The following is a 26,369-nucleotide window of genomic DNA, read 5'->3' as shown; positions in this document are numbered from 1 at the left end:
CCGGGTGCCTGATTCGGCCGCTAGTCAGGTACGCCGAGCATGTGCCTTGTTTCTAGGCCCGACAACAGACCGTCCGTCCTCTCTCGTCGTTGTTGCCGTCGTCGACTTCGTATTCAACAACATTGGGCCCAACCCTCCGTCGCTCTCTTCCCCCTCGAGACCCACGCCCCGCACTCTGTCTGCAGCCACTGCTTTGCCTGACACGTGTGGTGTTGTTCTGGTACCAGTGTCTTTTGGTTGCATCATCGCACGTTCCACCTCTTTTCGCCTTCTTCAAGACCACCAGTACTCCTTCACCTCGCCGTAAAGCCATCACCACAACAACAACCACAACAACCGCCGCAACCGCCACCATGGTATATATTACCTCCGACCTCTTCGGCCCCAGCACCGCACGCGATTGGGAACAAGACGGCACATCACACAGTTGGCACACCATTGCCCCCGACCAGCCCGCCGCCGGTCTTGGCAAGAGAAAGCGACAAGTAGGCGATGACAGACCACAACTATACGAACGCCCATGTACCTCACTTCACACATCCGGCACCGATATCTCTCCAAAGAGCATTCCACGTCAACACCGCTCATCCCTAAGCCGTGACACCACCCGCCTCCACCACCCCAATACCCCGCCATTCGACTCCAACAACAACCTCTCCTACGCCTTCCTCCCTTCAAAACCCATCGACTTCTCGTCAGACCGCCGGCCTGTCAAACAGCTCAAACGCTTCAGTCCTAAAGCCTCCCTCATAAAATCAACCTCGCACCTCATGGATATCGATCTCGACGTTCAATCACCTACTACCTGCGGGACGCCGGCACATCACCATGCCGTCTCCGATCTGCGTTCGTGCCATGCGTGCAAGAAGGCACCCACGCGAAAGAAGGATCTGGAAAACTATCTCGACTGCAGAAGGTGCGAGGGGAGAACGTGCTTCATTTGCGCGAGGCAGTGTGTTGGCTGTGCCAAGGCGATTTGTAAAAAGTGTATAGTGGAGGTGGGGGAAGAGGGGGATGCCTGGTGTTTGGATTGTTACTCGCGGACTATCAATTCTTAAGCTTGGAATTTTGTGTCCTTAGTTTGGACTTTCTTTTCTTTAGCTTAGTTTTTTCTTTACATCTATTTTTGCTCATTTGATCTTTTTGGCGCTGGCTTTTCGCATCTTTTTACTATGGACCTTTTTTGGCATGTGTTTCCGTCCGTACAGCGAGCATTTGCGTCTTTTTCTTTGGCGTCTCTATCTCATCAACGTACGGATGCATGCGATAATTAAGAACGATTTTCCTACAAATTTTTTGGTATTTAGCATGTGTATAGGAGGGACAGATGTCTTCCTGCACCAAGACACAGGTTGGATCATAAAGCAGTCGTCAATATAGATATGAAGTAGTAACGAGTATACAAAAGACCAACCCGAAACAAATAAACTCATGTCTAGTATTGATAATTGCCATCTCAAGTCACCATCATAAATTCCATCCTTTTTCACTCCTCATCATCCGTGTCCTTCTCCTCAACCACACTCTCCGTCTCCCCCGTCGGATACCTTCTCAGCCGCGAACTCGCCGCCTCCCCGTCCTCAGCTTGACTATTCTTCGTGCTGCGCCTACGACTCCTACTGCTCACAACACCTGGGAACAATTTCGGCTCCCCGTCCAACGTGACGGAACTAGTTGAACGTCTTAGTCCCGTGTCTGGTTCATCTAAACCGGTAGGTGGGGCCTGGCCGTCTACTGGCGGCTGGGCTACAGGCACGGCGTTGTGGTTGACGGCCATATTGGTGCTGCGGTGCGGACGGTCGGCGTTGCTGCCATCGTGGGCGCTGGTTGGTGACGCCGGTTGAGTTTGCGGGTTGGCTGCGTCGGCGGTGGATCCTGAGGGCTTGAGGCGGGCGACTTGAGCAGGGGGGAGCATGGAGAAGAATTGTTTGCTACCCGCGGCTGAGGCGTGCGTTGGTGACCCGGGGAACGTGACTCCTTGGAGCGATTTGGGCGTCTGGGGTACCTCGGATTGCAGGTTGGAGCTAGTTAGGTCGTGGCTGCCAGCCTGGGCTGCGCGAGTGTAGCGATCAATCCTTGGTGGCGTTAGCATGAATATCCAAGAAAGGCTCCAGGCACAAAACTTACATGGCTAGCTCTCCCATGAGAGTCTCATGTCGGAATGCTTCGCGGATGCTGGGCACATTGGATCTTGCCATGTCGTTACCCGCAACACCGGGGAGATGATAGTTGCTACCCAACCACTTTTGCTTGACTACATGCTCAAAGCCACTCTGCTCGACTGAATGCTTGGCTAACTCACACATATCCACAGCACTCAGCTTGTAGATCTGCGCCGCAACTGAGTACTCTTCAATCAGAGGCTCCTTGGTAAAAGCAAATTGGAGAGGATCATCCGTTGACAACGAGACGTTTAGACCTCGTCTGAAGTAGCTCATGAACGGGTTTCGCTCATACGCCAGGAAGAGCGCGTTGTTGCTGAGAGGTGACATGGCCACACCAATCTGCTCAAGGTAGAAAATGTATTGGAGAAGAGGCACCTTTCGGAGCAATAGGCCATGGCTGATGCTGTGGCAGCAAAGAACTGCTGCAGCCAAATGATCGGTATCACCAGCCTCACCACAGTGCGGACGGAGGAGGAACGTGTTGAAGCCCCGCTGTTTTCTCCAGACGTTGAGTGACGACATGTTGGCAAACAGATAGTACATCCAGTAGCTGTACGGCGGGTTCTGCTTCGTAGACCACTCGCTCGGGAACGGGAATTTCTTGTACACGCGGCGCTCGACTTTACTTTCGTCGTCAACACTATCAAAGCCAATAACCCTCTGCAAGAAGATATGGAGTTTGGGGTGACTTGAAGGGTCTTTGGTGACTTCAAATAGAGGCTGGAATACATTTATGATGACTTGCTGGAAGTTGTCCATTAGACCAGTTGCCTTGTACACATCAAACAAGCGCGGAACTTGAATCAGCCATCTAACGTTGGGCGAGAAGAGCTTATTGTCAACAACCCAAGCCGCGAGCTTATCCCACTCGTCAATGTCTCGGCCGTAGATGGAAATGCGCCATTCTACGAACTGGTACTTGCTCGCCTCGAGATCAGAAATGACTTCTTTGGTGATTTCAGCCAAATAGCGGCCTTTGACGAAGTTGTCCGTCTTCAAGAAGATGGTTCTTAAACGTGATTCACCAACTGGGTTGTACTTCAAGTTGAACTTATCAAAGCGGTGGAATGAGTCGGTATGGGCCTGTATGGTTAGCATTGTCGTATCAAAAAACTCAAGTCGTTACTTACATGCATATCCAGTGTGTCGATACTCAGATCGTATGCCGTCAAGTTGATGGACTCAAATACTTCTCTCAACGTGAGATGCTTACCATCACGGTACAGCACTACCTCGTCAGGAGACTTCTTCATCTTCGACTTGATAAAGCGCAGCAGATGCTTCTGGTTCATGCATGCAGAATGGTGCACGTGCGTATCAACCTTTCGTACATTGTAAAAGTCTCTGTGGGGCACCTTCTTGGTATCGGCTGTCTCTTGATATTCGTTGAGCAAATAGTAAAGATTGAACTTTCCTTCGAGGTATTGGAGACGGCGGAAGGCGAAACTTTTGCTGGGCCCGTCGGAAGATATCTCCAGAATGGAATCGAGATCAATGTAGAATTCGCGCAACGTTGGAATTGCAATGATGGGTGTATCAAGCTCAGCAGATTTGGCAGTCTCATATACTTGGTACACGCCACTGTCGTCAAGCCGGAACGACATTTCACCAGGACCAGGCACGGGAAGGCACTCTTCCAAGTGGAAATCTTCGCCAATGTTGGTACCCATTTTACGAGGTGGCTTAGGCATCTCATTCGGCTCTAGGATACCGCTGTTTTGCATGCTACTAGCTGCATTGCGACGCTCTTTGGAGGTGTCATTCCACACAGGTTCTGGAGGAGATGGGTAAATGCGCCAAGCTGGGTCATCTTTGGGATTGTCGAAAGAGCGTTGCAACGACAGGCGGATGTACTTGTGGCGCAGATCGAGCACTTTTTGAATGTTTGCGTAGATGGAACTGAGCTCAGTAGTGATGCTGGAATCAGACATTGCGAATCCTCCTGCCCCTGCCCCAACGCCTATGCCTGCACCTGCACCGTGGATCCCTTGTTCAGCCAGAAGAGGCTTGTGTTCATGAGGAAGATTAGGGTGTTGGCCATGCGATCGGGCCTGTTGATCAGCCTGGAGAAGATGGTCGGTCTCATCGTGGGCACCTATAGGGTCAGGGACTTGCTGGGTCATGTGCCGACGAGGTTCATGCGACTGCTCTGCGTGCGACGAGCCGATGGGTATGTAGGGCCGTTGGACATGGTTGGCATGGCTGACATTGCTCTTTCGCGAGCGAACACTCTCGGCCCTGCTGAGAAAGTCGACACCGTCATTGCCACCGAGATTGGCGGGGAATGTCTTTGCGCGCATGGCGGGGCTGTGCATGTCTGCTTGGGGGCCGCCGTGCTGTGTCTCGAGCTGATGCCTCTGATAGAACTGCTTGGCTTCGGTGTGGCTCATTTGCTTCTCAGCAGTGTAGTCGTAGAAGGCAGTCCGGCGCTGTTTGTCGCGGGGGAGTATACCGTCATCGTCGTCTTCCATGCTGGGGTCGGCACCTCGCTGCGATGCTGAAGTCGCACCATAATTGGTTTTTGTACGCCCGCTGCCGCCAGCCTCTGTGTCCGAGTCGTCTAGATCGAGCTCGTCTTCCTCTGACGAAATTATATGATCGTCGCGGGCAGGGCCAAAGTCTGGTGACGCATCTGCGTCGGCAGAGAATGCTCCTGCAGGACACATCAGTATGGTTGGGCAAGAGATGAAGGGTCAGCGAGCGCTACCTTTCAGCATGGTGGCATTGAAGGGTGGGAGTTGTGAATGCCGGGGTGGATGCAGAACTGCGAACAAGACTCACACACACAAGCAACGCGCATCGGACCCCGCCGACCAGTCGCCTTGCCCCGTGCCATTATGTCAAATATGGACTCGATGACTACTGCATGTCACGCCTGCTCCTAGCGGCATGACGAGAAGGACTGAGCAAAAAGACATGGATGCTGCACGCCGGTATGATTGCACCCGGGCAGGTCTACCACGGCCATGTGCACATAAATACTGCGTATGGACTAATTCGCTAGGCCCCTCACCCTCGGCTTGCAATATTGTCGGCGGGGGAAACTCGACTCGACTATACCATGTCTGTCGCCCGCCCTGGCTAGGATCGACGCTGCGTCACGTGAGCGACGTCTAGCGCGGGACTACTATGCATGTCCAAAAATTTACCGCATTTCGACCTCTGGAATTTCGAGTGACTATCGCCAGCTTTTGTCCAATCGCCACCATGTAAGACATACCCATACGGCACGTTGACCATGCATACTTACCAACCATGAAGGTTTCTCCTCCGCCGTGCTGCCGCCCGCGCCATCAGTGCCTCGCCCTCCAAGGCGTATCTGGTGCAGCCGCGCTCCATTACTACTCTCACACCCTCGGCGTTCCGTCCAAGGCAGCAACAGTGGTCAATTGCCTCTTTCCAACGGAGATTCGCTAGCGATGAGGTGTCAAAAACCGACTCGGCCGAGGCTGCTGCCGCAGAAGCCTCCGAGAACTTTGCCCAGACAGCAGCAGAGGCGCCTGTCGAGGATAACTTGACGCCCGCACAACAAGAGGCGCAGGCAGAGCCCACCGACAAGTCTGCCACTGTCGGCGCAGATGCGCTCGAGGCTGCCGCCACCAAACCTAGCCAGACCAGCCCGCGGGGCAAGAGGGAACGAACATCCAAGAATATCGAACCCCACAATGTGCTTTACATTGGCAACCTCTACTACGAAGTTACTCCAGATCAGCTGAAGCGTGTCTTCTCTCGCTTTGGTGATATTGAGAGCATCAAGATCGTCTACGATAACCGGGGTCTAAGCAGAGGGTAATATTCTCCGCCCCAAATGGCCCAATATTGACTGACGCCATTTGTTTAGTTTCGCCTACGTCGAATACAAGAACGTTAGTGATGCACAGGCTGCTATTGACAACCTCGACATGCAGGTATTTGAAGGCCGCAACCTTGTCGTTCAGTTCCACGCGCCCAAGTATCAACCGGCAAAGGGGCGTGGCCCCAATGGCAACGAGCCTAACCCTCCGTCCAAGACGCTCTTCATCGGCAACATGTCGTTTGAGATGTCAGACAAGGACCTCAACGACCTCTTCCGTGACATTCGCAACGTCTTGGATGTACGTGTTGCCATTGACAGGAGAACCGGCCAACCGCGAGGTTTTGCTCATGCAGACTTCATCGACGTGGCCAGCGCCACCCGTGCCAGAGAAGTTCTCAAGGAGAAGGTCATATATGGCAGACAACTCCGCGTCGATTTCAGCAAATCCAGTCCACAGACACAACGCGAGAAGCGCCAGGATTCGTTCCAGGAATAGATGAGAAGCAGATGACGGTACGAGATGGATTGTAAAACAAAACATGAAGGGGCTGCCTCTCATTTGGAGGATATACGAATGACGACTGCAAGGGGATGGGCCTCTCTGTACGATATGTATGACTGGGACCTGCGTGTGGTCAGTCATGCCCCATGTTGATATACAAGTTGCTTGGTTCATAGTGGAGAGCGTCCGGCGTTGCCATTCCCCTCTTCCTTTGTACATCATATAGGGTGAAAAATCTATGTGTATTTGATGGTTTCCGATAATGAGTTTGATCGATGCATCGACGTCAAGCCAATGCCGTGGTTGCATGCAGGGCGGCGAAGTGTGGATCAGGATTCGGCAAGCGCGACCGGCTGCGACCTCGGCTTGCCCCGCGTACCATCTCCGCCCGGCATCTGCTGCTGATCAATTACTCGACGCGCGGGTTCTACTTACTCATCTCCAACGTCCTTACTTGTCTCTTTGTTTACAACCTCTTCTTCGTCGCACCGTAACCAACTCATTGACATTACCCATTCATCGCATATTTAGTCATGTCCTTCCTCGGCGGTGCCGAGTGCTCCACGGGGGCCAACCCGCTCAGCCAGTTCACCAAGCATGTACAAGATGACAAGTCTCTACAACGCGACCGCCTGGTCGGGCGAGGACCAGGTGGTATGCAGGAGGGCATGCGAAGTCAGCAGATGGGCGGTCCTTCCGATGGTGTAAGTCAGCAACGGCGCATTCAAAGAATGCAGAGTAGAGAAAATATGCCATGACTAACCCGAGGGCCGGCAGATGATGAACGAGTTCATGAATCAGAACGTACAGCTCCCACAAGGACCCGGACCTGCGTCACCCTTTGCCATGGAGCAGATGCGTCGAGAATTGGAGCGAGTCCAGCATAGCGGATCGCCAGCATGGGCAGCCGAGTTCGATCCGGGCATGCAGGCTCCCCAAATGGGCCCAGCCATGCAAGAGAGACCAGCGGGCTTCAACCCTGCCGAATTCGCAAAGTTCCAGCAAATGAACCCTGCCGCCCGGACCGCGAGTCCTATAACCGCATCACAGCCTTCCATGTCGGCGTATCAGCAGCCCATGTACGGCATGGGTATGGGTATGGGTATGGGTGGTATGGGCATGGGCATGGGCATGATGCAACAGCCATATGCACCACAAAACTTTCAGCAGCCCGTACAGGACTCAGGAAAGGGCAAAGGACGTATGGTCGAGCTCGACGACCATGACTGGGAAGCACAGTTTGCGCAGTTGGAACAGACCGACCAACAGAACCTGGATGCACTCGACGAGGAAGCCAACAAGGCTATGGAGGCTGAGCTGAACGAAATGGACAGGTCAGTAGAGAAAGACGCCGTTGACTTCGACGATTTCGAGTCCGTCTGGAAGGGAATTCAAGCTGAGACTGAATACGCTAGGCAACTTGCCAACGATGAGAGATTTGTCGAAGGCCACATGGGCGATCTTGATCAGTGGGAGGGCTTCGATGGTCTCAACACCCATCCGGTCCGCGATCCGTCCATGGGCGACTATCTGTTTGAGCAGGAAAACCTCTTCAAGAACGTCACAAATCCGTTCGAGGAGGGTGTCAAAATCATGGAAGAAGGCGGAAACTTGTCATTGGCCGCCCTGGCATTTGAAGCAGCAGTACAAAAGGATCCAAACCACATTGCGGCTTGGGTGAGGTTGGGCGAGGCTCAGGCACAGAATGAGAAGGAAACACCCGCTATCCGTGCGTTGGAACATGCGTTGAAGCAAGACCCCTCGAACCTCGAAGCCCTCATGGGTCTGGCAGTATCCTACACGAACGAAGGTTACGAGAGCACAGCATACCGGACACTAGAACGTTGGTTAGCAACCAAGTACCCCTCCCTCATCAAGGAACCGCTCTCGTCGGATGCCGAGATGGGTTTCACAGACCGCCATCTACTCCACGAGAAGGTTACCAATCTTTTCATTCAAGCCGCACAGTTATCGCCGTCAGGTGAGCAAATGGACCCCGACGTACAAGTCGGCTTGGGTGTGTTATTCTACGGTGTAGAAGAATACGACAAAGCCGTCGACTGTTTCGGCGCCGCCCTCGCCTCCACCGAATCCGGCGTCTCAAACTCATCATCACAAGTCCACCTCCTCTGGAACCGCCTCGGTGCCACCCTCGCAAACTCTGGCCGAAGCGAAGAAGCCATCGACGCTTACTCACGTGCCCTCGCCCTCCGTCCAAACTTCGTTCGCGCCCGCTATAACCTCGGTGTTTCGTGCATCAATATCGGCTGCTACACCGAGGCAGCACAGCACTTGCTCGGTGCCCTGGCCATGCACAAGGTCGTAGAGCGAGAAGGCAAAGAGAAGGCGAGGGAAGTCGTCGGCGACGGCGTGTCAGAGAGTCAACTAGACAACATGATTCATCAGAACCAAAGCACAAACTTGTACGATACCCTTCGGAGAGTGTTTGGCCAAATGGGACGAAGAGACTTGTCAGATATTGTGGGACCAGGCATGGATGTCGAGCGTTTTCGTGGCGAATTTGAATTTTGAAGCGGAGAATAATACGGACAGCATCACTACTGCTCAGGTTAACGAAGGAAATGCATCAGGGCGAGACGACAGCGAGTCGATGGTGCAGCCCGAATCCAAGGACTCAATCCCGGCGCCTTGGGCCTTGTTCGAAGATTACAGCGGTCCCTGCTATGCTGAGTTCTTTGACTCAGCGAACCAGGACGAATGGCCTCCCTTTGATGGCTTTGAGGGCTTTTAAGATTTTTTGCATATAGATAAAAATCAAGCTTTAATTACAAAAGACATACACCCATTATATAAGAAGCTCGAGCAGGCGAACGTTGCAATGAGATTACTTCCACATCGGTTGTTGAGATGGCGATATATTCTTCTCACCATACAACTCTATATGCCTGAACACTAGGGAAACAAAAAGGGCGTTTTGCGTGTTTCTATGGGCAGCCCTTTTCGGGGGTCGGTCCTCCCCCTTCACAGCTCCCGAAAAAAAGGACAAAAAAGTGATGGTAGAATACATGAGACCTGAACTGCACCCTTACACACCCAGCACTCCATCCACGCTGTTGCACCGTTTTTTTCTGCCCTAAGGTGTGGTGAAAAAAAATCTTAGATTAACAAAGGAGAAAAAGGAAAGAAAAAAGTCTTGTTCCTCAAACCTCAAGAAACCTCCTCCCTCCACATGTCTAAATCGTCAAGAAGATTTTATTTAGCAAAGTGAAGGTCATATCCGAGCCACTTTCTTGCCTGGACTTGAGCAACATCGAGACCCGGGTTACCGTATGTGAGCGGCGCAAAGAAGAGGAAGCACCAGAGGACAGCGGCAAGAATGACGCCCGTCGCAATCCAGCTGCCAATGAGGCTTGACGAAGCCACACGCTCGCGAACGGGGCGGGAGGGAGTTCGGCGATGGCCTTTGGCGGCAGTAGATACTTCGGGATCTTGGGGCTCAATGCAGAAGACAAACTCGACAAGCGCGCCAGTGACGAGGCAAGAGGCCAAGTGCGCGGGGAGGTAGTGGTGAAGGAAAAGCTGACGTCCCATGATGTAAAAGGGAATGTAGTGGGCGGCCCAAGTAAGGAAGAAGAAACCAGTCGAGTTGTAGAGACGAGAGCGGGTGCCTACAGGTAAGAATGTTAGAACATCCCCGTCCAATACAAACGACTTTACTAAGTGAAGAGTTTTGGGCTGTTTGTATGAGAGAAACAACTTACGGTCATCGAGAGCATCCATACCACGGCGGAGAGCCAGTTGGTCTGCGCCAATGATACCGACAAAGACGGCCAGAAGCGAAGAGGCAAGCCACCATCCGATGGGATTGCCTAGGAAGTAAATCTGCTGGCGGGTGTCGTTCTTGGTCCAGAAAGACACACCACGCAGAAGGAAAGGCCAGGAAATAGGTTGCGATGCGTAGGGGTGGGAGCTCGTCAAGGCGTTGTTGTGATGGAACATGGCGCGTTGAACCTCGACCCACTTCCTCAAGAAGCTCAAGTGCTTGACCTTCTTGGGCTCCTTCTTGTTGCGCTCGTCTTCGGCTGGGAGCGAAGGAATGTCATCGACATACCAAACGTTGCTTGATTGCTGAACGGCCTTGTTTCCGTTGATCTCGGCCTGTTTGTAGGCCCAGTCTGGCAAAGGCTTGCTGTGGGTCCACATGGCGACCTTGGTGGGTACGTGGATCAGTTTGAAGTGGGTAGACATGGTCTTAAAGTCACCTTTGCCCTTGTCGACCTTGATCTGGAAAAGCGTGTCATTGTAACGCGCGCCGGCGGCATCCTCTAGGCTCACAGTCGTGAATTCCTGGTTAGTGGGGTAGTAAGGTGATGCGACATCGTGGGTCAAGAGCATAGTGTTGGTAACCAAATGGCGAAGACGAACTACGTCGCCTACCTGGACGCGCTGACCGACCTCGGATGGAATAGGCGTCGAAGGAAGGACTTGCCAGTGGTTGTTGGTATCATTGTGGGGGTAGCCAGTTACTTGCTGTCCTTGAGAAGAGACACGTCCATCCTCGTATCGGAGTGGGTAGCGGTCTGGGTGGCTGTGAAGGTAGACCTTGGTCTCCTTGTGGCGGATGGTGATGGCATCGTAGTAATTGATGCTAACAGACTGAAGGCTCATGACATTGTCGCTCAAGGTTTCCTGGAACTCTGGAGTCATAAAATCGTCACCAGGTCCAGAACGAGTAAGAATGGCGAAATGAACCTGGAACCAGAAGAGGTAGAGGAAGAAGGGCACGATAAGCAGGCCGACAAGACGAGCAACAAAGTGCTTGCCAAACTCGACTAGAGTCAATGCGCCCTGTCGTCGGTTGACGTCCATCAAGTCCCAAAGATCAATCAAGACAGGGACACCAATCGAGAAGAAAGTGAAGACACCAACATATTTGATGGAGATGACGCAGCTCAGGTTGATACCAGTCAACAGGAGCCACTTCCACCATTTCTGACCAAAAGGCGCATGTCTTTCCTTGTAAAAGCGAATGTAGGATAGCACAGAGAGCGCCATGAAGAAGATGAGGGAGGCGTCGAGGAGGATCAGGCGCGTCTGGCCAATGTGGGCGTTATCGAGGAGCATGAGTCCAGCAGCGGTAATGCAAGCAGGCAGCGAGTATCCGGACTCCCACATGATTATGAAGACAATGGGAACAGTAAGGGCGCCGAGCGAGGCAGGCATGGCACGGTATGCGACATAGGGAACCTTGTTGGTGATGTACGAGTCACCAATATTCTCGAAGAGAAACTCGCCCTTGTATCCAACGACCCATCCAGCAAAAGCAAAGAGGAGCTTTCCGAGCGGTGGGTGGACATCGAAGAAGTAGGTACGTTGCAGGTAGTAAGAAGCGAACTGCGGATGCGATTAGCCCTGTGGTCCGAGTACCCGTCGCACCCCATTGCGTGTGGGAGACACATGTGGCAGCTTCTGGACACGGAGACATACCTTTCCAAAATGGACCTCATCAAAGACAACCTGGTCGGGATGTCTGATGCCCCAAAAGCGAGTGATGAAGGCGAGGACGGTCATGATGGTGATGGCAAGCCTGTAGTCCCATTCGCTGCCCTGTTGCGCGGGCTTGTACGGCTTGCCCTTTGCGACGACATTGGCGACCTTCTCGGCCTTCTCAGACAAGGCTTCTGGGTTAGGTGAGACAGGTCGCTTCTTGTCTTTGCCTGCTCGCTGGCGGATGCTCCCAGCAGGTGAGGAGGACATGTTGGGCTGAGGCTCTTTAAAGCTACCTGTTGAATTGCACGTTAACGCGTGAGGTTGAGGGATTTGAGCATGCGATGGCATCATCTTACCTCCCGCACGAAAGAGAAATGGTTGATGGAATTGGAAAGAGAGTCGGGGGCTGCTCTGCAAGAGACAGGACACCTAACTACGAGTTCAGGGTCTGAGAGGACCAGTCCGCAATGGGCGTCTCGCTTACGATCTCCCCCTGCATTGACCACTATTGGCCAGCCCGCCATCGTAAACCCTATTTGGGCGAGGGGCAGAGAGGGGGCGCCGAAGGTCTGGTCGAGCCACTCGAGTATCTATTCTTGGCATCATCACGACGCGGACCGGCGCGCCCGGTGTTACTTCGTTTAATATATTACCACAAATGCTATCTCACGCCCTCGTCTGCCCTGCACGCACATGTCTACCTTGCCACCCTTGCTCTGCGTAAATAAGCACTCGTCCACTGCCCCTTCCGTGCATCAATTGCCCTTCTTCTGCTTCTCGGCTTCACGCTTCCTCTGCTGTGGTATGCGGTACGTGGTCTCCCACCCGTACAGCGCTCCAGCTCCAAAGACCATCGCGGCGCCCACCTTCATTAGCCCGCTCATGTGGTTTCCGAATAGCCAGATGCTCAGCAAGAAACTCACCAGCTTCCTAATGTTGAGCACAATCGTGACAGTGACAGCAGATGTGTTTGCACTAAGCATGTTGACGCCAGTGATGCACAGTAACTGTGTGAGTGCGTTGGCGGTAAGGTATATGATGTGCTGGGATGTTGATGCGAGAATCGTGCTAACCAGCGGCGGGAGAGAGGCGGCCATCTTGGGCGACACCTGGAATGATTGCGATGACTGCAGACGGTTGAACTGCTGCGTTAAAGTCGGGGCGAATCCGGCAAAAAATGGAATAGACAGCAAGTGTGAGTAAAAGAGGTTGGCCTGCCAGTCTTTTCCGTGATCTCTGTAGATGTCTTCAACGTAAGCTCCCATCCACGCTGAAAGCAGCTGTGCGATGAGTAGGATCAAAAGACCAGCCTGTAGCGATGAGCTTGACATGCTGCTGCTTGACGTCTCCATATTCCTGCCCTGTCAACTGTTAGTGTTTGCGAATCCAAGCAACAAAACCCACTACCGTACCTTTGACTGAGCATCCGCCCACGCAGAAACCATGACACCAAACGTCAAGACTGCAACCGAGAAAACCTGCAAAGGTGTGTACTTCTTGCCACGCATCCAACCAGCTATCATTGTAGTGACACTGCCAAAGCTCCTGAGAATGATGTGGACCGGAACCGAGATATTGAAAGCAAATGCCCAGTTGTTCAACATGTTGACTGTGAAGAACAAAGCTGCGCTCACGCACCACTTCCGGAATGGTACTGGTGAGCTCCTCATGTAGTAACGACCATTGGGATCGAATTGGTAGTGTAATGTCGAGAGACAAGTGAACACGAATTGAAACAGCGTGATTAGCAAACCGCTATTAGGCTCTTGTCTGTCTATACATTAGCACCTGCATTGTGCGCATTGGGTATGCTCTTGTTACTTTACGATTGTCTCTAGACAATATACCTTGAATTTGTCAGTATTGAACATGTAGAAGGCAATAAGAGGACTGGGGTCTTCTTCTCACATTTGCGCAACATCCTCCAAAGATGAGCGAGAAACTGCTAACAATTGGTGCGATGGCTGCCATGATGACCAGGTCCTGAGTCAGAAGCTATAATATGACTACCAAATCTAAGGACTGAAATGCAGGATTGACCAAGCCAGGATGCTAACAAGATTGGCGATGATTAGACACGTAACATGAGTGACTTGTAGCCGCCCGCGGGTTGATGCTTCTAGCCAGAACCCGCGAACGCAGCATGAGATGCTCACTCACAGAGACGAAGAATTTGTGATGCGTTATCTACAATCTTAACATGGCTTGCACTTTGCTGCAGTTGGTTGAACACGGGAGGGTGTCGCGAGACGCAACGTGTAAGTCCGGGATGAGATGAGCCTCACGGGCGCTAACGTGGGATTGACCGTCAGTCTTACCGAACTAAGCAAATTTCGAGAACATGGGCATCAGAGCCCTTTTGTGCCGAGGCCGAACTCAAAGATCATGGTTAATTTTGACTTTGCCTAACATGCAGTCAGATCTCGATTGTGGAGTTTGCCGCAACCTATACTTGGCACGATATTACCGCCGCCTCAGCAGCTGCTCACTACAACAAACCCTCACCAAACACCAGCAACAATAATCACTCATTACCATTTCTCTTGTCATTTCTCCGCACCACTCAGGGTCATTATCATGGTGTTGCAATCTACACTACTCAGCAGCTGCCTATTCGTTGACCACATTGCGTCGTCCATCATCCGCGTTCCCACGCCCTTTCGCCATAAATGCTCCTATTCTATCGTCCTTAGCGCCACCAGGCAGATCACTGCCAACCGAAAGGAAGATCAGAGGGTAAGGATGGCCAAGCACCCAACAAGTGTACATTCCCGCTCATAGAAATTCTTTGGCGATGCTCGTGAACGAAGGATGCCATTACAATGCCGAGAAGACGAAAAGCTGTGCCATATTAGTTTGTACTCTTGATGCCCAGAAATATGCGCCCAACTCACATTGTTTGTTGCTGCTATAGCAATGCTATCCTCGAACGGATGCCAGCTCATGTGCAGAATCTTCTTGTTGAAGTCGATCTGGTCCGCATCGGTTTCCTTCCTCATGCGTTGACCTTGCCCAATAGCACCAGCAGCAGGGCTACCAGCTCTTGATCCACCCTTCTTACCGGTGTTGCTACCAGTCGGGCTGCCCGACGAGTTCATCGGCGTTGGGATTCCAACCTTCTTTGCTTTGAACGCAGACTTGTCAGCTTGTAGCACAACCTCGGTATCCTTGTCGTTATCTGAAGGATATATCATGAAGTTGTTGTTGTAGCTGCCAGTCATGACATTCTTTGCGTCTCCAGAGAAAACAACCTCGAACTTGTCAAAAATACTGTCGTTTTCATATGTGTCGCATAGCCTAGGTCGCAGGTGTTCGTGAATAGGGATCGTCTTGACTGGTGTCTTCTCCATGTTCACATCCCAGATCTTGACGGTCAGGTAGTCGCGAGACAGGATGTATCGTCCGTCGTGTGAGAACCGTACGTCAGAGATGGACGAAATGATTTCGGAGAAGAATGACCTTGATGAAGGGTCTTCTTCTTGTTCAAACTCTACAATCTATGCATTAGGACATGGCTTTTGTGTAGGGGGTCATGGCTGACTTACGCTTCGCATGCTGGTCACAGAGAGCACTTTCACGCATGTCGGCGAGCTTGATCGTTCCCTTGGAGCTCGCATACATGAACCAGTTGCAACTGATAGGATGAAACTCGGCAGCTGTGATGACCTCTGTAAGCTCCTCCATGTTCGCTGGCTTGATGTCGACAATGTTGAAGCTCTGGTCCTGGATGTTGAGGTTCCAGAGGTTAATCCGCAGATCGTCGCTACTAATGAACGTCTCTCCGTCACTGTTCACAGATATGCTGTTGATGTGGTATGCATGCGCATTGGCATACGTCTTCCGGGGTACTGCTGCGACTACTGTATCGTGATGTGTAAGTCGGGGGAGCTTCAGGTCCGTGGCACTGCGGAACTGTGCATTTGGGTTCCTGACGGGACCGCCGCCACCAGCAACCCCACCTCCAGGCGTCAACTCGTGTGACAGGTTGTTCTCTGCCACTACCTTCAGCGACTTCTCAAACACCTTCCATAACTTGATAGTCTTGTCGTTTGTGGAAAGCAAGTAGTGTGAGGCGTTTTGTCGGCGGCACCATTTGATCTTGTTGATCTTTTCCTCGATCTCGAGAGATTTTAGGTAGTCGAACTCGGGCTCGTGCGATTGGAACTCGGTGTGGAATTTGTATTCGCAGGTTTTTTTCTGCTGCTTGTTAGGTGCTGTCGTGGCAAGGAAACTAGTAAAGATGTCCTACCGTCTCGTTCCTCTCGAACAAGACCACACGACCACCCTTGTCACCGGTTGCAAGGTAGTTACCCGTCTGGTCAAACTCGACGGTGGAGATGATGTCAGCTGCACTCGCAGTTAGTCATCGCAGACAGGGATTGAGAGGGCAGACAGAGGACTGAAAGCTGTACATAAGGTTAAATGCTAAGAAAAAGGTACGTACCTTCGGTTATATCCTCAACATCGCCTTTGTCGCCAAAGCACCTGTTGCAGTCAGTGGCGGTTGCAGAGCGCTTTGGCCGACCTCGCAAAAATGGCAGGAAGTGAGCCGATACAGCTCAGCTACCCCGCTGACACAGGGTATGGCACGTACTGGGTGAATTTCCACGTCGTGGGGTTTCCTTCTGCTTCTACCATGATTCTTGACAAGGGTCGCCGAACGCCAGCGGAGTGCGATCAGGTGCAGCGAGCGCGGTGATGTGTTGGGTGCAAAGGGACTCTCGCCGAGCAATTACGTCGGCCGTGGAGCTTGCGAGGGGGCTAGGGACGAGACAGCGCTGCCGACGTCGATGGTGGAGGGTGGGTGGTGGATGATGTAGTGAGGGCGGTGTCTGTTGGGGGGGTATGTGTGTGTGTGGGCAATGGCGGGGGGGCTAGCGCGTGGAAGGCGTGTGTTTGGGGCGTGCGGGAGACTCGACTCGACGAGGGCAGCGGAATGACGGCGGCGGGCGACAACGCAAGCAGCAACAGCGCAGGTACGGAGACAGAGCGTGTTAGGTGATACCTCGATTCATTCTTAGTGGGGGGCTGTCCAACCTCCAAACCGCCAAGCCCTCCGGGCCACGGAAACCACGCCTTGCCGCTTGCAGCTAGCGCCGTCCACTCGCTCCGCCCACAACAATATTCGTCGGCCTCGCTCAATTGAACTTCTTCGACAACTTCGACCCTACTAACCGCAGCACATCGAACTCGCCATGTCCCACAGGAAGTTCGAAGCCCCCCGCCACGGGTCTCTGGCTTTCTTGCCGCGAAAGCGCGCCTCCCGTCACCGCGGTAAGGTCAAGAGGTAATTATTGTCGCTGTCGCCAAAAGTTCGACATCCAGCTCACCATCGTGGCCAGCTTCCCCAAGGATGACCCGAAGAAGCCCGTCCACCTGACGGCTGCCATGGGCTACAAGGCTGGTATGACCACGATTGTCCGCGACCTGGACCGCCCGGGTGCCAAGCTGCACAAGAAGGAAATCGTCGAGGCCTGCACAGTTATCGAGACCCCTCCCGTACGCATACGCCTGTAGAATCAATTGGGAGTCAGGGCTAACATACGCACAGATGATTGCTGTCGGTCTTGTCGGTTACATCGAGACTCCCCGTGGTCTCCGCTCCCTCACCACTGTCTGGGCTGAGCACTTGAGCGACGAGGTCAAGCGTCGCTTCTACCGCAACTGGTACAAGAGCAAGAAGAAGGCCTTCACCAAGTACGCCAAGAAGCACTCCGAGAACAACGGCCAGTCCATCACCCGCGAGCTCGAGCGTATCAAGAAGTACTGCACTGTCGTCCGTGTCCTCGCCCACACCCAGATCTCCAAGACCCCACTTCAGCAGAAGAAGGCCCACCTTATGGAGATCCAGGTCAACGGTGGCAGCGTCGCCGACAAGGTCGAGTTCGGCCACGGTCTCTTCGAGAAGCCCATTGAGATCACCTCAGTCTTCGAGGACAACGAGATGATTGACGTTATTGCCGTCACCAAGGGTAAGGGATTCAACGGTGTCACCTCCCGTTGGGGCACCAAGAAGCTCCCGCGTAAGACACACAAGGGTCTCCGCAAGGTCGCCTGTATCGGTGCCTGGCACCCTGCCCACGTCCAGTGGACTGTTGCCCGTGCTGGTCAGGACGGATACCACCACCGTACCTCTGTCAACCACAAGATCTACCGTATTGGCAAGGGCGATGACGAGGGTAACGCCTCCACCGACTTTGACGTCTCCAAGAAGCGCATCACTCCGTAAGTCACAGCCCTTTGCAATGAGTGAATGGATTACAGCTAACATGTTCTAGTATGGGTGGTTTCGTCCGCTACGGTGAGGTCAAGAACGACTATGTTCTCCTCAAGGGTGCCTGCCCCGGTGTTAAGAAGCGCGTCATGACCCTGCGCAAGTCCATGTTCACCCACACCAGCAGGAGAGCGCTCGAGAAGGTCGAGCTCAAATGGATCGACACCTCTTCCAAGTTCGGTCACGGTGCTTACCAGACACCGGCGGAGAAGAGGCAATACGAGGGTGTTCTCAAGAAGGACCTCCAAGCTTCGTCTTAAGAGGCTTGAGGTTGTGGTTGTGGTACGGAGTGCATGCATTTCTTCTCATGGGCTTTGGCGCACGGGATAGGTCTATAACATGGATGCCAGTCATGAGCGATTGAACAAAAATTCAACGATTCCCCAATTCATGAATATATGCTTTTAAATCTTGAGTGACATGTATGTTTTTGTTGAGTGTTGATTAGAATGGGTTTTGGGCCATATGCTCATTGTGTAGTCGAGGTATCATTTTGCCGAAGCGTTCAGGCTGTTGGTGGCTAGACCCAGTGGCCAAACCAGTGTCAACCTGTAAGATGTGCGGCTTATGTAGTGATGAGATTTTCTAGCAAAGAAAGTATAGTAGGGCCTAGGAATGGGTAGATCTCTGTTACATATGTTCACAAGGTTGCAGCTATGGAGTATCTATACCAAGATCTTATCACGTGGTCTGCAGATTGAGCAAAAAATAAAGCTGCAAAAACATACGACAGTGGGGATTCACTAGTGGTCACCCACCTAACTACTAATCCGCCAGTAAACTGCTTGTATAGGGCAGATCGGACGGGATGCCTAGCCTTCATGCGACTGTCACAAAGTCCCTTAATTTTTCTGTATGCAGTAAGCCTCTTTTCTGTATGCAGTAAGCCTCTTTTCTGTATGCAGTAATCCCCTTATCTGTATGTGGACTATTAGCACACATTCTGGTGTTGGTGGCTTGCTCTGCCCAGATACGCCTCTGGGAGCGCGCTAGCTGGGTAGCGAAGTGATATGGTGTATGTATATGTGTGTGTATATAAGAAAACCGAAAATTCTGTTGTTTTTGTTGTGGAGGTGAGATAGTAAGCGACACTGTTAATAGTTATACTGTAAGGTAAATAAACGGATTGATATTACGTGACTACGGAAAATCCTACCTCCGTACCGAAACGGACCCTGACTATAGCCTGACAATATAATGGGCCAGTAGTAAATAAACGGAACGGGAGACAATTTGTGACAGCTTAGGACAAGCGATTAATAGAGGGGGGGTAGTGTAGCGGCTCTGTAAATTACGCTACTAATATCTGAGTAAGATCCGAACCAGGGCATGATCGAGCCTAGCGGAAAAACTGCTGATATAGATACTTAACCTCTCCTATAGTTATTTAGTAGATTTTTGAGATCCTTTCGTATAAGGCCTATAGGTGTTTAATTGGATTCTTGGCTTATTTGTGTCCCACGCACTCCTATATGCCTCTGAGTGACCTTATCGCCGAAACGTATCCGATAGTCCTTGCCTGCGCCGTTATAATACGAGCGAAAGTAACAAGGATCTATTACACCACGTTAGTTATAAAAAAAAACTTCGTTTAGAACGCAAGAAAGTTGATAGATAGAATTTAAAGTGAGCTTCCTAAAAACATGATTGGCGAGCGAATAAATAGCGTTGTAGTAAACGGTAGTTCGAGGGTATAGAGCTACCACTGTCAGTTTCGCTCATATGTGCCAACAGACGCCATCCAAATCTAAACATCAACCACCATCACCTGCTACTAATGAACTTTCATCTCAAGTCTATCAAGAGCTATTAGGACACGCTCTTTACAGGTTTATTCATGTTCAAACTCGCGAAGTCGCTCTTTCGAAGGCAACCATAGCCCCAACTCAAATCTCCAACATATAGTTTCAAAGTTGTTAGCGACGCGGTATTGTTTAAGGAAGAACAGCTTAAGGGGCTCCACAGGGGCGTCTACTATCCTGTCAACATAGGGGATATTTTCGCGTCAAATTACCAAGTAGTAGGCAAACTTAGTTTCGGTGTTACGTTAACTGTTTAGCTGGCTCGTAATCTACAGCAAGTTAGCGTTCGGCAATTATGCTATCTATACTAACAGCAAACCAGTCATCATATCTACACAACCTTGAAAGTTTTCACGAGAGAGGGAGTGGACGAGGATGAGTACAACATGTATAATATCTTAAGTAAGGGCAATGCTTCGCATCTAGGATACAATCACGTCGAAACAGCTCTCGACTTATTTACCATTTCCCGAAAAGGTAGCGATCATCAATTTCTTATTCAGAAACCAATGTGGGATAGGATTAAGGATTTCTTGAATAGAAACCCTGCGCACTGCTTCACGGACGAGCTGCTGAAAGCTGGATTGTTGTAAGTGTTCCTCGCACTCGATTACCTTCACACAGAAACTAAGATTATACATATAGGTGCGGCCTAACAAAAATCTTCCCGTAATTCTGTTAACAAGAATATAGACATAAAAGCCGATAACATCCTTATAGAAATCGAGGATCAGGACATCTTGAAAGCCTTTGTTGACGCCGAGATGACATCTCCCTCGCCTCGAAAAGTCGTAGACGGCATGCTAGTCTACGTGACACGCCAGTCTGGATTGCTGAAAGAGTATGGTTGTGTTTTCCCTGGAGACTTCGGCTCTGCAGTCCGTGGCGATAAACTTCAGATCCATGGCGCGCAATCAGATGTCTATCGATGTCTATAGGTTATGCTGAAGATCGAACGGGGTTATCCAGCTTATATCTAGAACGTTGGAGCGATGGCATGTACCGTCTCAAGCTTGAGGCAAAATCAGGCATTTACCGAGGTGCACAGATTTGGGACCTATATGAGGATAAACACCTCTTTTATGGCATCGATCTAACTGAGAAGCAATACCTGACCAGAGCTCATCTTGCGGAATTAGTCGCGATGCTCGGTCCGCCGCCGATGGATATGTTAGAAAGAGGAACGCGGAGTAAAGAACTCTTCGATTGTGAAGGTGAGACTGCGCTCCCAAAGTACTATATGAAGCTAACCGAAGTTCCATTAGGTAATTGGATAGCTGAGATAAACATACCGGAAGGCTTGACGTTAGAGACGTTAGAAGAGAATCTCGATGGAGAGAAGAAAGAAGAATTCTTGCAGTTTATGAGGTGCATGTTGCAGTGGAAGCCTGAGGATCGGTGGACTGCGAGGGAGTTGCTTGGGTATCCTTGGTTGAGAGGGAACTTGTAAGTCAGTTTGAGCAAGTATCGAATGGCTCGAAGATGGATGGACGACGGAGGCTCACTCGGCGGAGCCTAGTTTATCTCAGCCGAAGATCAGGCCGCCATCAATGACTCCATTGACATGTTATCTGCTCAGATGAAGCAGGTTAGGATTGGAGAGCATAGCATCTGCCGCTGCTACTCTTGCCTTTTCTCTTTCTAACACATACCTAAAGCTAATAGTGCTTCTATAAAGGGTAACGCGGTCTGTCTGATACTCGGGAGGAAGCTAAAGGATTGGCCTGGTTCGATTATACAGCTATTGGTCCTTGACAAACATAGCCGGGGGAAGCTGTTAGTAGGGGACAGATAGACTAGTAGAGGAAAGTGATACGATAGCTAAGGTTCCTCTGTTAGTTTGGGAATGTGTACCGTCGTCGGAGAAAGAGGGAGTATAGGCAATACTGTCGATATGGAGCGTCTACAGCACGGCCCCCGACCCGGCGTCCCACAGCTTGACAGTCTTGTCATCCGATGCTGACGCCAGCGTCTTGCCGTCCGGCGAGAAGGCCACGGCGTTGATCAAGTGCGAATGGCCTTCGAGCGTCTGCAGTACCGCATTGCATTTTTCCTCGACATTTGGCAACACTCGCATCTATTTAGGTATGCATCCTTTGAAGTTCTCTCTCATTATTCTCGATGTTGGTACAAATATGAGCCCACTGCTGTAAGGGGAAGAGCAAATATGGTACGCCTTATAACAAAGATGAATCCCGTAGAACTACTGTCCTGATCCTACCCTATGCGAAGATATCCTCACACGATGACATCTCTTGACCAAGTGTATCCCCATTGATATCCCCCATCGACATACCCAGCCATCTGCAATGTATCGCCCTCGCAGATATATTGTACCTGTGTACTTGCTCCGTACTGCTGACTCAATGGAATATCTAGTTCAAGAGGTATGCCAAAAACGGTGGTCGTCGTTTTGATTGCTCCTGTTGACTGAATGTTCTCCCAGGAGAACATATCATCTCCACTCAGCTTTACCTTTCCGTCCAATGAGCCGGTGATATCCATCAGAGCGTGGAAGGCCAAGTCGTCAGCAGTGGCATCGTAAGAGATGTCGAGATGGTCAATAATCCATGAGCTAGCCAAGCTCGATGTTACGCTGAAGGTTGACGAGCCCGTCACGGCGAGATTCGTGATCGTTACTGGGGCTTGTGCGGCAACCGATGCGGGGATCTTCTGCGCTAGGAAACTTTGCATGCTGGGTACGTCGAGATGCCAATTTCCAATGAGACATTGGTTCTCGCAGCTGCTCCCCTCTTGATCGTCCTCATATGGCTCGCTATCGTCTATGAAGATGGTCTGCCATTGTTCATTTGCGCCTTCTGCTGCGCCCTGTATATCTGGAACGACTGACGGGTCTGGGGTAGCTGGGGTAGTTGGGGTAACTGGGGTGATTGGGGTGACTTGATCGGCTGAGGTGGCTGTGGCGGCTGTGGCAACTGCAGTGACTGTGGTAACTGTAGTGGCTGTGGTAACTATAGTGAGCGTGGTGAATATGGTGGCTGTGGTGACTGGGGTAACTGAGGTCACTGAGCTGTTTTGGGCGATTCCTCCGCTCTGGATTCCAGCGAGGATAGCGTTCCCCACGTCGTCACGCTTATGCTTATGCTTCTTCGATACTTTCTTCACTGTGAACGTAATCGGCAAATTGAAAGCTTGGTTGAAATTGTCGTGTGATGTGGAAGTTGCAAGGAAGACGTACTCGCAAGTGCCTTGCTCGAGGAGAGTCTCTACTCCCTTCTTCGCAGTGCTCCAATTCTGCTCGCTCGCCTTGCGGTACTGTAGCACGGTCTGACTGTCCTGCGTGTCGAACCTGAAGGAAATCTTGCGGTTTTTTGGCAACGTCAACTCCAACTTCTCCAGAACGGCAAAGGAGCCCAATCTCGTATTCCTTGTGTAGACACCAGGCTTGGGAGGGATATTGTCGAGATATCTCGAGGTAGGTATCTTGGCGACGACCGTTTGCTTATTCTTGTACGTGATTTTCCCGTCCGCAAACTGTGCTGCGAAGCTTGGAAACGCATTGATAATGAAGTTGTCTCGAGATACGCTGGCCTCTAAGTCTTGCCATGAACTGAGATCTGGCTGGACGATGCCCCAATTGTGGATGTCCACATCGGAAACGGTACCAGACAAATGTTGGAAGAACACACTGGCGCCATAGGTGTTCCTCCAAAGCTGCGCTCTTGGATTATACGATGGCATATGTCCGCCGTTGGTTCCTGGAAAGAAGACATTGCCAAAGTACTCGGCCAATCCTTCGCTCCACCATTCCGATTCCGTGAACGGTTTGATTGGTTCAAATGTTCTTTGAACACAGTGGTACAATTCGTGGGCGAGTGTCTTTTGGATCGATCCATTGTCGAGAGGTAGCCTGTTCCCCACTCGGACGCTGCAGATGTCCGGATCCATTGATAAAAAATCTGTGATCCCACTGTATTCGAACTCTTCTGTAAGAAATGCATTGATAGTCTTCATCTTAGATTTCATGAGCGTTGCATAGAAAGGCAAGACGTCCTCGGCCGCCTTGACGAGTGGGGCAAGATACGAGCTGTCCCCAGCAGGAGTGTTCGGGGAGTCTAGAACGGTCCAGGTGTAGAGGTTAAAGCTGATACCGGCGATGTCTTTCTTTTCCACGTATGGTATACAAGTTCGCTCGGATCCATATAGCCTGTGTGAAGGACATGCCGTGACTGGACCACGAGGGGTGATGAGTGGTACAGCATGGCAAATCTGGCTGATGATAAAGAGAGAAAGAGAGATGGGAAGTGTCAAAAACATTGCGAAAAAGGTGGGACACAAAGGATAGGAGAAGAGCTTGATGTGGAGTTGGCCAATTGCTGACAATGCATCACGCTGCCACTTCTCTTTTATATACGCTACCTGAACACTCTCTGACCAAGACTTTGCGTTGTCCTAGTGGTGAGTACGGGCTATGCTTACAGTTCTACCCATCTCTATTCGCTTAAAAGTCTCTAATGCTTCCGCTAGACACAACTAAGAGCAGCCTACAAAAACAACCGTCTAGTGACGCATCATGCAAAAACCTTAAATCGAAGACTGAGCTCAGCTCCCAGGCATGGGCGTCGCGTGGCATACTCTCACGGGGCAGTGTGCTGCTACGAGTGGTTTAGACTAGATCACGCTAGCTGGGGCTGAGTGCTGCGCTACCATCGTGCACAAGCGTGAGGCGCTGATGCCTAGAACCGGTGTGGTAACGTGACCCACCAGTAAACTGCGCACAGCTATGGTCGGCGAAAGTGAGGTTTCCACGAAAACTGCTACGTCTCAACACAGCGCTGATAAGTAAAACTTCTGCTGGCAAGTTTGCCCTCGTAGCGAAGAAAATAAGACTCAGGCGCACATCCTCTATGGATAGTTCCTGAGCCGCGTCCACGTACAGTGGTAGGATCTTATCATATCTTTCGCCGATGAAGGCGGGGACTGAAGAATCTGGACGAGTTGCTAGGAATCCTGGGCCGCGCCGAGAAGAAGGTTGCCTCCAGCTGAGCTGCCACACAGGATAACTTTGGACGTATTAATAGACAGCTCTGGGTTGTCAATTACAGCAAGCGTTTGGGTGATGATATCCTCGTAGGCCGCGGGAAACTTGTTATGAGAGACTTTCCCATAATCTATGCTGGCGACGATACAGTTTGCCTGGTCAGGCAGACGCCGCGCCAGAACATGGTCAGGAAGGTTGTAAGCCCGATCCTGGCGGCAACTCATCCTTAAACCAGTGCGCTGCTATTGCAGCGAGTACTGTTAGACGCATACAGGAATGTTGAATGACTGTTAATGGTCATTTGGGACTATGTTGGTGGGAGCTGCGGACGGAGTCGCGATTCCTGAAACGAGTAACCGAGGACGAACCTCAGTTAATTGACCCCGACCCGGAACCGCGAGTTTTGACGGATGGCGAGGGAGAACTAATCCTCAGTTCCCTCTGGTCGTATGTACTAGAGTAGTAGAAGTGAGTGTAACATATTCGCGAAAACCCAAGTTTTGCGAACTTGTGAAAGATCAAGTAGAGCTCACGTGATTCTATCGATATCCTAGCTTGGCACTGCCACACCAACAGAGCATAACTGTTCTGCTTGCGCCCCTGTCCCTTTTGCCATCACTAGAGAAACTTCGTCGAAGAAAAAGATAGACAAGTATTTATGTTTGAATGTGCATAGAGCTTTACTGATCCAAAGGCGCAACTGTGAATTTCACTGCTCGCAATCTATACGGAGAGACTCGCAGTTATATATAACAGTAATGTTTGACCCTGCCAAGAGTAACAAAGAGCCCGAAATGCCCGTCATGGTGGCGGCTCTGCGTGAGTTTGAAAAGGCTGGGGGGATTTCCCTAATTTATGGTTAGGGCGGCCTTGTGATCAGTCGAGAACGTCTATGACGCCGACGAATTGAGCGTCATATCTTGAGCGGCAACGGCAATAGTTGTCGGGCTAGAAAATGGGTCATGGGCTGACCCGGTTAATGGCAGTGGACACTGTACACCTAGGCTTTGTTGCCAACATCAGTCCACGATTTGGCCTTGAGTAGAGAGCGTGGTGCATAGCAGGCTTGTAGATGTAGCCGAAATTGAACGTTCATCTCAACGTATGCCATTGCATGCGCGGGCACTCTCAATGCGCAATGCCGCATGCAAGATAGATTGGCAAGACAATTCAGTGCAGTCAAGTATTTTTATACATTGTATGTACTGTACACATGTAAAGACTCCAGGCGGAGAGGCAGACGTTCATCACGGCATCAAGAAGAAAAGTCGGGATGGCAGGTACTTGCGCGACAATGCAGCCGAGGCTTACCGATCCAATGAGCGCTGCCCGATTTTAGTTTGTATTGTAAGTAGAGGGTCGGTCGCAACTGCCATC

General features: G+C 51.2%; 10 protein-coding genes across 10 annotated transcripts; 5 read left to right on the top strand and 5 right to left on the bottom strand.

The window, feature by feature from the left end:
• Window positions 1-38: 38 nt before the first annotated feature.
• Window positions 39-1,272, top strand: COCSADRAFT_338673 (uncharacterized protein). The gene has a single exon (XM_007703225.1). The coding sequence runs from the start codon at window positions 354-356 to the stop codon at window positions 1,056-1,058; it is 705 nt and encodes a 234-aa protein (XP_007701415.1). The 5' UTR covers window positions 39-353; the 3' UTR covers window positions 1,059-1,272.
• Window positions 1,273-5,019, bottom strand: COCSADRAFT_338729 (uncharacterized protein). Its single transcript, XM_007703224.1, has 4 exons — window positions 4,873-5,019; window positions 3,296-4,818; window positions 2,128-3,248; window positions 1,273-2,075 (listed from the first exon to the last, which is right to left on the bottom strand). Exons 1-4 carry the CDS (start codon window positions 4,880-4,882, stop codon window positions 1,487-1,489), a joined length of 3,243 nt encoding a protein of 1,080 aa, XP_007701414.1. The 5' UTR covers window positions 4,883-5,019; the 3' UTR covers window positions 1,273-1,486.
• A 312-nt stretch (window positions 5,020-5,331) lies between these two features.
• On the top strand, window positions 5,332-6,725 carry COCSADRAFT_38066 (uncharacterized protein). Its single transcript, XM_007702874.1, has 3 exons — window positions 5,332-5,374; window positions 5,427-5,954; window positions 6,007-6,725. Coding segments are annotated over exons 1-3 (981 nt in total). The 5' UTR covers window positions 5,332-5,372; the 3' UTR covers window positions 6,458-6,725.
• A 244-nt stretch (window positions 6,726-6,969) lies between these two features.
• COCSADRAFT_359420 (uncharacterized protein) lies at window positions 6,970-9,214 on the top strand. Its single transcript, XM_007703223.1, has 2 exons — window positions 6,970-7,167; window positions 7,241-9,214. The coding sequence occupies exons 1-2, from the start codon at window positions 6,997-6,999 to the stop codon at window positions 8,993-8,995; spliced, it is 1,926 nt and encodes a 641-aa protein (XP_007701413.1). The 5' UTR covers window positions 6,970-6,996; the 3' UTR covers window positions 8,996-9,214.
• Window positions 9,215-9,262: 48 nt separating this feature from the next.
• On the bottom strand, window positions 9,263-14,145 carry COCSADRAFT_145448 (glycosyltransferase family 39 protein). Its single transcript, XM_007703222.1, has 8 exons — window positions 14,075-14,145; window positions 13,823-13,966; window positions 13,736-13,761; window positions 13,327-13,684; window positions 12,702-13,275; window positions 11,912-12,207; window positions 10,186-11,818; window positions 9,263-10,092 (listed from the first exon to the last, which is right to left on the bottom strand). The coding sequence occupies exons 2-8, from the start codon at window positions 13,883-13,885 to the stop codon at window positions 9,677-9,679; spliced, it is 3,366 nt and encodes a 1,121-aa protein (XP_007701412.1). The 5' UTR covers window positions 13,886-13,966; window positions 14,075-14,145; the 3' UTR covers window positions 9,263-9,676.
• Window positions 14,146-14,309: 164 nt separating this feature from the next.
• On the bottom strand, window positions 14,310-16,915 carry COCSADRAFT_38062 (uncharacterized protein). Its single transcript, XM_007702873.1, has 6 exons — window positions 16,509-16,915; window positions 16,359-16,399; window positions 16,164-16,261; window positions 15,460-16,111; window positions 14,809-15,404; window positions 14,310-14,755 (listed from the first exon to the last, which is right to left on the bottom strand). The coding sequence occupies exons 1-6, from the start codon at window positions 16,550-16,552 to the stop codon at window positions 14,732-14,734; spliced, it is 1,455 nt and encodes a 484-aa protein (XP_007701063.1). The 5' UTR covers window positions 16,553-16,915; the 3' UTR covers window positions 14,310-14,731.
• Window positions 16,916-17,068: 153 nt separating this feature from the next.
• COCSADRAFT_120340 (uncharacterized protein) lies at window positions 17,069-18,591 on the top strand. Its single transcript, XM_007703221.1, has 4 exons — window positions 17,069-17,201; window positions 17,257-17,413; window positions 17,466-18,139; window positions 18,193-18,591. The coding sequence occupies exons 1-4, from the start codon at window positions 17,110-17,112 to the stop codon at window positions 18,446-18,448; spliced, it is 1,179 nt and encodes a 392-aa protein (XP_007701411.1). The 5' UTR covers window positions 17,069-17,109; the 3' UTR covers window positions 18,449-18,591.
• Window positions 18,592-19,831: 1,240 nt separating this feature from the next.
• Window positions 19,832-21,468, top strand: COCSADRAFT_359403 (uncharacterized protein; the record flags this gene model as incomplete). Its single annotated transcript, XM_007703220.1, has 7 exons — window positions 19,832-19,879; window positions 20,068-20,234; window positions 20,313-20,467; window positions 20,585-20,635; window positions 20,684-20,910; window positions 21,039-21,204; window positions 21,289-21,468. 7 exons carry the CDS (start codon window positions 19,832-19,834, stop codon window positions 21,438-21,440), a joined length of 966 nt encoding a protein of 321 aa, XP_007701410.1. The 3' UTR covers window positions 21,441-21,468.
• A 425-nt stretch (window positions 21,469-21,893) lies between these two features.
• COCSADRAFT_359396 (uncharacterized protein) lies at window positions 21,894-22,067 on the bottom strand (the record flags this gene model as incomplete). Its single annotated transcript, XM_007703219.1, has 1 exon — window positions 21,894-22,067. One exon carries the CDS (start codon window positions 22,065-22,067, stop codon window positions 21,894-21,896), a length of 174 nt encoding a protein of 57 aa, XP_007701409.1.
• Window positions 22,068-22,228: 161 nt separating this feature from the next.
• Window positions 22,229-24,268, bottom strand: COCSADRAFT_27629 (uncharacterized protein; the record flags this gene model as incomplete). The annotated part of the gene is made up of 1 exon (XM_007702761.1): window positions 22,229-24,268. The coding sequence occupies one exon, from the start codon at window positions 24,266-24,268 to the stop codon at window positions 22,229-22,231; it is 2,040 nt and encodes a 679-aa protein (XP_007700951.1).
• Window positions 24,269-26,369: the final 2,101 nt, after the last annotated feature.

This window comes from Bipolaris sorokiniana (assembly GCF_000338995.1).
Source record: "Bipolaris sorokiniana ND90Pr unplaced genomic scaffold COCSAscaffold_9, whole genome shotgun sequence".
Taxonomy (NCBI): domain Eukaryota; kingdom Fungi; phylum Ascomycota; class Dothideomycetes; order Pleosporales; family Pleosporaceae; genus Bipolaris; species Bipolaris sorokiniana.
This window is presented reverse-complemented; position numbering and strand designations above follow the sequence as displayed.

Excerpts from the sequence above, each read along its gene's own strand:
- COCSADRAFT_338673 (XM_007703225.1), top strand. The coding sequence starts at position 354 with ATGGTATATATTACCTCCGACCTCTTCGGCCCCAGCACCGCACGCGAT.
- COCSADRAFT_38062 (XM_007702873.1), bottom strand. The coding sequence starts at position 16,552 with ATGGTAGAAGCAGAAGGAAACCCCACGACGTGGAAATTCACCCA. Across the intron at positions 16,400-16,508 it reads ACGACGTGGAAATTCACCCA|GTGCTTTGGCGACAAAGGCG; the intron begins GTACGTGCCATA and ends TGACTGCAACAG. Across the intron at positions 16,262-16,358 it reads TGTTGAGGATATAACCGAAG|CTGACATCATCTCCACCGTC; the intron begins GTACGTACCTTT and ends CTGCGAGTGCAG.
- COCSADRAFT_145448 (XM_007703222.1), bottom strand. The coding sequence starts at position 13,885 with ATGGCAGCCATCGCACCAATTGTTAGCAGTTTCTCGCTCATCTTTGGA. Across the intron at positions 13,685-13,735 it reads TGTCTAGAGACAATCGTAAA|ACAAGAGCCTAATAGCGGTT; the intron begins GTAACAAGAGCA and ends ATGTATAGACAG. Across the intron at positions 12,208-12,701 it reads CATACCACAGCAGAGGAAGC|GTAGCTTTAAAGAGCCTCAG; the intron begins GTGAAGCCGAGA and ends GCAATTCAACAG.
- COCSADRAFT_359420 (XM_007703223.1), top strand. The coding sequence starts at position 6,997 with ATGTCCTTCCTCGGCGGTGCCGAGTGCTCCACGGGGGCCAACCCGCTC. Across the intron at positions 7,168-7,240 it reads TGGGCGGTCCTTCCGATGGT|ATGATGAACGAGTTCATGAA; the intron begins GTAAGTCAGCAA and ends GAGGGCCGGCAG.
- COCSADRAFT_338729 (XM_007703224.1), bottom strand. Across the intron at positions 3,249-3,295 it reads TCGACACACTGGATATGCAT|GCCCATACCGACTCATTCCA; the intron begins GTAAGTAACGAC and ends CTAACCATACAG. Across the intron at positions 2,076-2,127 it reads CTCATGGGAGAGCTAGCCAT|GATTGATCGCTACACTCGCG; the intron begins GTAAGTTTTGTG and ends AACGCCACCAAG.
- COCSADRAFT_38066 (XM_007702874.1), top strand. Across the intron at positions 5,955-6,006 it reads AACCGGGGTCTAAGCAGAGG|TTTCGCCTACGTCGAATACA; the intron begins GTAATATTCTCC and ends CCATTTGTTTAG.
- COCSADRAFT_120340 (XM_007703221.1), top strand. The coding sequence starts at position 17,110 with ATGTCCCACAGGAAGTTCGAAGCCCCCCGCCACGGGTCTCTGGCTTTC. Across the intron at positions 17,202-17,256 it reads CACCGCGGTAAGGTCAAGAG|CTTCCCCAAGGATGACCCGA; the intron begins GTAATTATTGTC and ends CATCGTGGCCAG. Across the intron at positions 18,140-18,192 it reads TCCAAGAAGCGCATCACTCC|TATGGGTGGTTTCGTCCGCT; the intron begins GTAAGTCACAGC and ends AACATGTTCTAG.